At 38.2% G+C, this 11,249-nt stretch overlaps 1 protein-coding gene across 1 annotated transcript; it reads left to right on the forward strand.

Annotated features, from left to right (window-relative positions):
• Window positions 1-1,844: 1,844 nt before the first annotated feature.
• TRAT1 (T cell receptor associated transmembrane adaptor 1) lies at window positions 1,845-8,029 on the forward strand. The gene is given in 7 exon segments (XM_080612309.1): window positions 1,845-1,960; window positions 2,294-2,404; window positions 3,944-3,980; window positions 4,601-4,662; window positions 5,915-5,973; window positions 7,086-7,331; window positions 7,333-8,029. Coding segments are annotated over 6 exon segments (561 nt in total). The 5' UTR covers window positions 1,845-1,960; window positions 2,294-2,301; the 3' UTR covers window positions 7,387-8,029.
• The last annotated feature ends 3,220 nt before the right edge of the window (window positions 8,030-11,249 follow it).

Raw genomic sequence — 11,249 nt, forward strand, 5'->3', positions numbered from 1 at the left:
TTCCCCCCTCCCCATTACAATACAATGAAGCCTGCAAAGAGAAAACCTAAGAACAAATGCCCAAAAGTCTGTTTATTTCCATGTCTTGTCTCTGTTGGTGGAGAAAGTTGTCATAGGTTTAAACAGGAGAAAAAGCAGAATGAACTACGTCTTTAGAAAGTCTTTTGTTTGTCCATATTTTGTTGTGTGAATAAAGTACATTTAGTTTATAGCAGTGTAAAATATTCTAAAAGGAGGTGAGTAACTTCATCCCTCAAGTCAGAAAAGTAAGAAACCTCATCCAGATGGAGTAAATTACCTAACGTAGATGTTCTACTTGGATACAACTCCAAGATTGACCCTGTTTCCAAACAGAAATGAAAGAACAGCAGAATAGGAACATATCATTAATACTAGAAATCTTCTGGCATTAAGTATTCAAAATACTGTTATCTTTATATTAATTAAATATAGTACTCTCCCCACTTAAACATCCCAACTATTTCTAACAATAAAGTGAGAATTGTCATAGAATCATAGACTGGTTGGGTTTGGAAGAGACCCTAAATATCATCTAGTTCCACATCCCCTGCCACAGGTAGGGACATCCTTCCACTTGACCATTCCAAGGCCCTTGCCATGGAACCTTTGGATATACAATGAACTCTTTCCTTCCACAGAGGAGCACTTTACTTTAAGAACAGCTTCAATATGATTTCTTATGGACAAACTACTATCACTCTTAGGTATTTCCATCACAGACGGACTATCACAGAAAAGCCTGATGGATGTGAGCATATCCTATTAGAATCATAGAGTACCATTCCCAGGGGCCTAATTTTTCCATAGGACTTTTCTTCAAAAATATAACAAAATGTTAAAAAATATTCAATTTGACAACAGTTAAGTGAAGAAAACCCCTCAAAATATTGTTATGGGCTCTTTGGAATAAATATGTACTATGTAAATAATAAGACTCTGGTTTTTCTACATTTGACAATAGATGGCTCGAATGAGAATTCCAATTAGAGAACAGAATAAAAGACACTATTTCAGAACAAGACTATAATTACTGATGGATAGACTTCTGTTTTGGTTTATTTCTCACTCTCCATCGACATTCACCGTATCTTTCTTTTGTCTTTAGCACCACCAGGCTACTGTTGCAGTTTCCATCTGCTATTATACATACAGGTACATCAGTGTAGTTATCTGAGGAGACAAATTATTCTTCATACAGGTATCCACATTTACTGCTACTGCTCCTGTTGTCAAAGTAGTAAGTATATAAATGAGGCAATTATAAATGTAAATAGCTAGCATGTTGGCAACTATAAGGGTAGTACAAGAACACCTGGAAAGAGCTGGGAGTTGTATAGCTGTAAAGCTAAGATATAAAATCAAAAACTCTCACAATTTGTACTTGGAAATTAAGATTAACTTGAAAATGACATTAGACAAACACAGAGCACTCAGAGCAGCACCCGTGTGTCTCTGAGCAAGGTCTTTACTATGGTTTCATGGGGTAAATAAAAACGGCTGTTGTTTCTGAAGTATATCTAGTGTTTTCTGACAAACAAATAGCTCTCATTGCACAGACAAAAAACCCAAAAAAGACACTGAAGTCGCACTTGTGTTTGAATGCATGCTACTGAAATACATAAGCAGATGTTTAAGTCAGAGTTGTGGAAAATAAACTTGAAGATAAACTGCAGTCATTCGGGGGGTTCACTGGTTCTCAGCTACTGCACATCCTATGCCACTACAACCTCTGCTTTCTTAGGTAGGACAGTGAGGATATGAGTACAAGTGGTTTTAATAGGAGATGCAAAAAAGCACATATCAACCTTTGAAGTTTGTTGCAGGTATTGTTAAACCATGATTCAGAGACATTTCAAGTGAAGGAAGTTGTTTTGACTGACCTCGTCTTCAGAACTACATCCATGAACTCCAAAATTTAGCCAGAAATTCACTGCAAATCGTAAGTAAAAGGCAATGATGAAAATCATTTAAAAGCTATTCACTAAAATGACTTTTTTCTTTAGCAAGTTCTGATTTCTACTGCATCTTACAGGCAAACCAATAGCCCAGCCTTTGGCTGAATTCCTATGAAGTTCTGCTAACACTTTATTGATGTTGCTTTCTTATTATCTAGCATCTGGTTTTGCTATGAATTATGTACCTTGTATGGCAATGGCTGTCACAGAGTAAACACATAATAGCAGCTTCAATTATGGAAAGCAAAAATCAACCAACCACAAAGAATAGAGCAAAACTGTTAGACACCGTAAAATACAATACTATTTTCTTTCAGTTACAGACATGGACTGCCACTTTTCTGTCTGGGGAGTTTTGGCCTTTTTGAGTTTGGCCCTGGTTGTTTCCTTGATACTGAACATTTCACACTATATGACAAAGAAGCAAGGTAAGTAATGTCGTCTCTCAGTAAGGAATGGAGTGATTAGAGTGTCTGTAGGGAAAGCCATCACTGCTGGGAGATTTCAAGCCAACAAACTGACTCATATGAATCGTTCTCTTTTGACAAGAAGGATTCTAGTAGAGAGGATATAACTTAAAACTTTATAGGAGTTTTAAGTCAGGTATGATTACAGAATGCTCGCTAGCTGCCTAATCCACTGCTAAATACAGCTACCCAAACCCATAACTCTAAAGACAAACCAACAACGTGAAGAATCCAGTTCTGGCTATATTTTTAAATCTATTTTTAACATCTGTAATTTCCTTTTTTCAAATGCACTGACTCAAAATACATTTGACAGGATTTCCTCCTCCCCAAGTTCCCGAATGCTTCTTTGAAGGTCAGATTCATACCCATTTTGTACGTAATCAGTTGACTTGGGCAAAAATACAAATGAAATAAAGATCTAATTGCTTTTCATCGTGGGATCCTGATCTAGCTCTTAAATCAACATGTCGCAATAAGGAACTGATTTAATTTGTAATAGAGGGTGACTACAGTCATACTCCGGTTTTGATGAAAATTAACTATGACTTCACACCAGTGCAACCTCTCGTACGCATGCAATTCTATAGGTATTTAGTTGTACAATCCCCACCACTCCCACTCAGGGAAAGCTGCCTTTACACAGGGTAAACCGTACCTGTGCTACACACGTAAGGGTGGGCAGACAGACACCAGTGGATTCAACCACATTAAACACATATATGTACATGATCTACGTGAACAGGTCTGTAGTTATAAACTCATAAAGTATAAAAGAAATAGATTATTACAGAAGATTAAAAGAGCTGCTGGAGTGTTGTGGGATGGGGGGGCTTTTTGGTTTATTTTGTCTTTTAGTACTTCTATAATGAAATATCACAATCATTGACAAAACTAACCTTGAGCAAGGCTTCAGTCAGACTGGCTGCTGCTGCATTGTCATGGGACTGGAGATAAGCGTGGTAAATTCCGGAGCGCTGGAGCAGAGGTCAGAAAGTCTGGCGTTCCTGAGTTATCCATCAAGGTCTAGCAACAAATCTCTTTGCAGCCATTGCCTTTCTGTTTCAGATTCTTCATCTCTGTGGATCACAGGATATCTCTCAGAGATACAAGCAACAGAACTAGTAAAATAAGTAAACCCTTCATCATGTAATATGAACACGATGCACCCCCCCCATGGCAGAGGAAAAGATGAGGTAGAAGCAGAAAGAGGAGGAAATGAAGAATTAATCACGTTACAATGCCTTTTAGGGGGCTGCAAGCCAATGTAGACCTTACAGACACAGCACAGGGTTATAACACAAACATCTCTTGTATTAGTCAGGAGTATTTGAGACGAGCAGGGGGACACCGAAAGGTCCTGAGCGCCAAGAGCTTTCAGTTTTATTTCCTACAGTGTAATCAGAAGTATGAAAGTTGACACAGTTGTGCTGAAGTGCTCTAAAGGAGCACCTTTCATTTTCTTCTAACTTTATTTTTCCTTTTTAACAAATTTTCCAGCTAAATTATATAATGACTATGAAGACAACAGCCCAAGGTAAGCTGGACAAAACCATCTCTTTCTGACAAGGATGAAATAGGCAGTCCATAATGGCAGATGGCTTTGGAGGGATGGCATGGGGGGAAATCCAGTATCTCATGCAGCCTGTCTGGAAATGTTAGGCTGTGAGCAGGATGATTGTAGGGGAAAAAAGTTTTCCAAAGAAAACAGGGGGGGGGAAAGAAATTATGTGAGAGAGATATACTGCAGTCATTTTTTCAACAATGAAATAATTGCATCCTTATACGATAACTTTATCTATGAAAGAAGCACAAGATAGAGCAAAATCACTATTTACTATCAAACTCAATAAAACTATAATACTTTAAGAGAACTCTCAGAAAACAGCAATAAATTCTAGGCTGATATTTAATACTTGTGGAGCAATAATATATCTGTATTTACATTTCATACTCTTTGGCATGACGTTCAAAAGCAGTAAAACAGACATTGCCAGTCCTAGCTCCCCCCATGCCCCTCGATATGTTTGGTCTTGTTTTTTAGATCACATGCAATCTGCTATTGTTACATGTGCGTAAAATGTTTAGAGTGAAACAGTGGAATGCTAAATAAAGTATACTCTATGAATTAAGAGCATTTTTCCATTCCCCTTGTAGCTACAATAACCATCACACAGAAGATGACCCGGTTTATGGCAACCTTAATCAAGATATTTTAGGTAAGCTTCACTTTCAGAGCAGGTGTGGTTAAAAGCTGACTGACCAATATTGTCTGTGTTTCTCAAACCTGAGAATCCACTGCTTTTCAATTGCTGTATTAATACCTAGTTGGGATGGAACCGCAAACCATCATACTGCACTACTACAGAGACCAGATCTCATACTGAATTTGAGCTTTTACAGTCCAAATGGTTCTGTTCAGCCAAATGTCTCAAAACCAAGAGCTTTTGTACATGTAAAGCTGCATGAGTTGAAATAACATTGAAGCATGTTAAAGCAATCCAAGACATAAACTACTCACTACCCAAAGTCAACGCTCCCACAGAAGCTGGCAGAAACAGACACGTACCAGTTCTCTGCTATGGCTATCCACAGATCATCAGCAACATTAACAAACATGCTGAAACAAGCCCAGCAGCTGAATGGTGGGCACACACAGCTTTTCTCTGCTCTAGTGGGCTGTAGTTAATAACCCTTTGCAGACAGATACAACATTAAAGGTGATAACATCATGTAATTGCAGCTAGAGCTCGCTATGACGAAGGTATGCTTCTCAAAGCCCTTATGGGTGTTAAAGCAGTATTTAAGTGACATGAACACAACTTTTTGCTAGCCTTATGTGGGGTTAAGCAAAACCAAAGTATTGGAGCCGTAAAAATAAACAAAACCCCCCAAACTTTTTCATATGGGGTTTGCACAAATTTAACCAAGCCAACACTCAAACGCAGTGACTACAACAGTCTGAAAACTGCAAGGAATTGATCTGTTTTACTGATGATAAAATCAACACAGAACATGAGCAAATAACTTGAACCAGACTTACAGAAAACAAAGAGGCAGGAGTAGAAGTTAATCATTAGCTGCTGCAACTCAGTCTCTCACCTAAAGAAAAGACTGCGTGTGAAAATACACCAGTATGTGGTTACCCAACAGCAAGACATCCTCCTGGCAGTCCAAAATGATGCCCACTTAGTGAATAATGAGAAACTTCCTCTCCATATGAACAGAAAATGCTTTTCATTTTCATTGTATGCGTGTCTGCATTTCTTAGCTATTTGCCCCTCTATAAGTAGAAGGAGAGCTCTGTGTGTGATTTTAATACAAAACAAACTTTCACCAGAGTATACTGGGGAGGATCCGTTGGTCTAAACATTTAAGATTTAGTAGTGTCTTAATAGAATAATAACTAATAAGGTAGAATAATAACTAATTAATAACTAAAACATTTTTCTGCTTTGATTATTATTATAGAGGATTGTTGTTATGAACAGATGATGTCCCAGCCTCAAAGACCAGTTAATCAGCTACAGGTACCTTTAACTTTGGGTTTCTGAATGAGGGTAACGTGGTCCGTCTCCGCTCTTGTGTTTATCCCGTGACAATATATAACAAAAAACCTTTACACCGCTCATCATTAAAATTACCATGCCTTAGTGTCTCAGTTCATAGGGGAATATAAGCACAGGCTTGACCCTTTACTCAGCCTGGGTCATTAGGAGAATTATAGGCAGCTCATTTCCATCCATATGGCATGATCAAGCTCAGCTGCAGGCATACAGATGCATCTAGTACCATGGCTTATGTAAAGAACTGATTTTATTTAGTTTGGAAATGAACCAGGTGAAAACACAATCTGCATCACACAATAATCATGACTTTGACTGCTCTGTCCTGCCCAGCCCAAAATATATATGTCTTAACAAATGAAGGAAGACTGTTTTGCTATTGATTTCTATTTCGTTGAGATACTCGGATGCCTAAAAGCATGCAAGCTTCAATAAGATCTGTCTCTAATTGAAGTGCTCCTAGCATCAATTTCCAGGTATTTCAGAAGGACCGATTTCCAGCCTTATCTCTCAGGATACTTCCAGGGGGTAGAAATACCCTTTTCTTATCTAGACATTTGTTTTCATTAACTTCATGGAAACAGAATAAACTACGAAAATTCTAATGTCAAAAGTGCTGGCAATTTAGCTTGAAAAGTGCACAGAAACAGAGGAAAGACACCAAAAGCATACATTTTGCATAGGAAATTACATCATATATACAGACAAAATTTGCCCATATTTGATTTTCTTTTCTTTCTGGGAAGAAAACCAGATCAAAAATGTCTTGCATCCCAAAGAATTTGGACCGGTTGTACAAGCTACCTGCATTCCCACAGTCTTTCCAATAAAACCTTGATTTTTTCCTTACTGCCACTTTCCGAAGAACACGAGTCATTTGCCATTAGGTTACGTTGATCTGTTTTCTCTGTTATGACAGCTTAATCCTGTGCATCATTTTTACTTTAAATGAATTCATTTACAGCTAGTTGGGGTACACTTCAGCCGCTACGGATGATTAGAATGCAGACATAAAGTCTTAAACATGATTTTAAAGCAAGCATAACTACTGAATGCTAAAGTGAATTTCCTTCTAGGTCGACCCTGCCAATCAGATGTGTTATGCCTCGCTTGATCACAGCGTGAAAGGAAAACGCAGAAAACCAAGGAGAAAGACAGACCCTTCCTTAGAAGAGGATGAAGAAAGATCGCCTAACCACACCACAATGGCTTCCAAAGTCAGCATTTACCTCAATAGTGAGCAACTGGCTGCTGAAAACAAAGCAAAAGTAGAAGCCATTCACGATGACCCCATTCGATTAATGGGTTTGATTCATACTGCAAAAGGAGAGAACATTTGAGTGGTCTTCACGAATCAAATACGCAATCAGAAATTGAGATCTGCTTGTTCACTCTGAGGAAACAGTGAATGACTGGAGATAATATTCTGGCAAACTGGCATACCAAAAAATGGTATAAAATGGGTAAGTTAACTGTTCCCAAAGTGTCTTCCGAGCGTATTTACAGACTAAACAAGAAATAAATGCAGATCCAGACTGTGAATTTGAAGGATCTGAAGACATTTTAAAAGGCAGTTGTAGAAATTGGTATCTCAGCATCCACATGGTATTGATTCCAGTAAAAATGAATCACCGAATCTTTGGGGTTGGAAAGGACTAACGGAGATCATCTTGTCCAACCCCTCTTCCAAGGCAAGGCCACCTAGAATCCTTAGTTTAAAACAACCATCAAGTTTCAGACAGTCCCAAAAGACCCACTCTGTTTTCTGTAGAGCTTTAGCAGAGCATAACTTCTCTTCCAGAAAGGTTTTAGCAATACTTTTGGAAGGAAACCATGTTTCATACTTGCACACTTAATGATTTAGTTGTTTTTCCTAATTAAAAACTGATCGGCTGTTCAACACTCTGCACTTCCCCACTGTGACTGGTCTATGGTAACAACACAGTATATCTAAAGATACTCGGAGTATAATTTAACAGCTTGTTTAAAGTAGCAATTGTGCATCTTGCAAGATTTAACAATATCCCTATCTCCAGTTTCCTTCTGTGAGCAATACCAGGATACATCTCAACTCTCAACTCCTCTACTAATGCAATGTTGTATCCAGCTGTATTCGAGAGTCCACAAAGACATTAGTAAATGATCTTGAAACAATATATCTCCTAGACAGGATTTTTTTCCTTCTAATATTCTATGTGATGTTTACATTCCTATTGGGTTTTGCATTGCCGTTGTTCCCAGCTACTTTGCGAAAGTAGAAAGAGCTTTTTATTTCCCCAAATAATTCACATACTGTGTGAACATTCATCTTCAGACTTTAAACTCATCAGATGATAAGCTTTTATGGAGTGGGGTTTGCTTTTATATTCTGGGAGCCATTAATCAGGAGCAGCAGCAGGAAACAGTAAGGCATCCTGAAGCAGCACGCCTACCTCTAGATGTCACAGTTTGTCCTTCTCAACAAAAGGATTAGTGCCTTTAAAATCTAGGCAGGGCACAGTGTCAAGGAGCTTGAAACTCTCAAGCATACAGAGAACGCTGCAAGTATTTCAGACCTTGAAGGAGATAGCCCTGAAAGCAGTTAGGTAAAACAAACCAAAAACCCCATAGTACTAAGAGCGAACACCTCTTCTAAAAGCAGAAGTCAATGGATTCATCCAGAACTGGGATAAATTTATGAAGAAAAAAATCAACATCGAAGAAACAGAAAAGTCTATGCTTGACCAAAAGGAAGGGCCAACCCCTGCAGCCAAAGCTGCCCAGCAGAACTACCCGTCTTGTGCAAGCTCTTGCGTTTGTGTGCAAAAACCAAGTTAATACACATTTGGGCTGTCACACCCCAGAAACAAGGTAGACTAGGAACTGAAGTGATTCTTTATCATGGTCTTCAACCAACCACCAATGGATAAGCAAAAAGAAATAAATGTCAAAGAATCAATAAAAGCCATTTTAATGGAGAACCATATTAAATGACAATCCTGACTTAAGATCCTAAGGGGGGAAAGGAGGAAGGCAAAGCCAAAGTTCCAAAGATCCAAAGCTAAACACTAAGATACCAGTACATGAAGTACAAACTTAGTTTGACTAGACTGGAAGGAATTATACTTTATGTTACAGTAGGAACAAAATATTAATATACATAACCATGAACTTGCTTAGACTCACATATCGAAATTATTTGAAGAGTATTAATATGTATTTCATATAAAACATGGCAATTTAGCTGGCACCAATCAGATGCAACACTCAGCCCTCCGAGACAAGAGAGCTTTCTTAAACAATCTCTCAAGCTAGTAAGCCCAAGCCAGAGTCCTTTGTCACTGTTTTCCAACATATACACAAAACAAGGAATGCTGCATTTGCAATATGAAGTGTGCACACTTTGTACAAAAGTTGCTCTTTCCCATTTCTCTCACAGGATTTGCACTCTTGATTATGCCTTCCCTTTACGAGTTCCAAAGTCAAGGAACTTCTGAGTTACCCAAATTCAACCTGCCATGTCAGCCTTGTTAATTTAGAGGGAAATGAAGTACACACTTCTCTCATTGAATGTACTTGTAACAATAAGGCCGCTTCATGAGATTCAGGTACATCTAGTTTCCTCTATTCTTGGCCTTCATTATTGAGTCCAGCTATTTATTTATGCCAAGTTTCAGCAACTGCTTTCCCTTGCAACATAGGCTGCTAAAACATTCTGTAAATATTCTCCATCATATACTTCCTTTCAATATTTAATCACTGCCTCCATTCAGTTTTTCACTGCTGCTCTCACAAACCCCACTTCAGGATCATCTTTAGTGGCCTGTCAGCTGTTTCCAAGGCATTTCTAATGCTGCTGCAAATCCAGATTAAGCTTTATTCCTCCAAATCTTTACCCTCTGTCTACTTGAAGAAGCAACCAAAAGACCTATTTTTGTTTTCTAATGACTTTTGGAATGGGTCTCAAATGACTACTGAAATCATACATGGAACATTGCTCCATCTTCAAACAATGAGAGAAAGATCTACGTAAGTGATCATATATTAATTAAATTATTTACATATAAAGAAAGTCCAACTAATTACAACAAAATAAGTAAAGAAGATGCTAGGTCTTTGCTTATACTATCTCAGTAGCTTAACCCATTTTTCCAGTATTCTTCACAATGTTGAAGCAGAGGGAAGCAGCGCGAGGCTGGTTTTATTAACAGTAAGCTTAGCATTCAAATATCAGTTCAACAAAACAGCAAAGGAAGAGTAAACAAGGTAATACGGTGGAAGGAGCAAATATGTTAGGAAGGGAAGAAGAATGGAGCTAAAAACAGAAGAGACATCAAATAGCACCATGAAATATTTGTAAGTCCAGGAAGGTATAATCCAGGAATCATAATACATCTGCAACGATGCTCAGATGCTATCTATCTGTTTAAACAGTATAGTTAGGAAAAGCAACACAGGCTTCTGTTTGCATCACACTTTTAAGAGTCTGCTGACTCAAATGGATGTCGCAGAATCAAAATCTAAAAGTAATTGGGTAACTTTGTCCCAATTTTTGCTACTGCTAGCAGCAAAAAGGTGGCATTGGGATGAGCTTATGCTCCAAGACCTGAAGAGGAATACCTCTTAAAATCCTTTCAAAGTAATTTTCAGGGAGACAAGTGCTATGTTGTCTGAATAAACTTACCTGCCTACGTGGGTTAGCCTGCATTCAGGCTGCTGTGTAGAAGTCATACCCGGAATCAGAACATGTCCAAAACACAAGTCCAGTTTACCTTGAAGTTACTTCAAGACAGAAAATGTTAATGGAGTTATGTAATCTCTCAGTACTGAAATAAAGAGAAATACTGGGAAACAATTACCTCAACAAATCCAAGGAGAAGGCAGTTCATAAAGCATATTCCCTACAGTTCATCCGTGTCTGAAACAGGAAATAAAATGAGCCACAAAAGCATTTCTATAAGACAATCTTTGTTGCTGTTGAAGGAAATATATAATATGCAAATGATAAGGGATAGAATGTGTGTGTCTCTGTGTGTGCGTGTGTATTGCAGAAGGCCTTGTCTTATCACAGAGTAAACCTTACTGAAGCTGGCTTCTTGTTCCATTCAAGAATAACACTTAAGAGGACAAGATCTCTGTTTTAAGAGCTAAAATAGAGCACTCCTGTGGGCCCAAAAAGTAAAACCAAAGGAGAATGCTTTTTATCTTCTCTGGAGCTCAGAAAGCTGACAAGGGGCGATGCTGCTCATGTAGAATGTACT

This window comes from Psittacula echo (assembly GCF_963264785.1).
Source record: "Psittacula echo genome assembly, chromosome: 3".
In the NCBI taxonomy this organism is placed as follows: Eukaryota; Metazoa; Chordata; class Aves; order Psittaciformes; family Psittacidae; genus Psittacula; species Psittacula echo.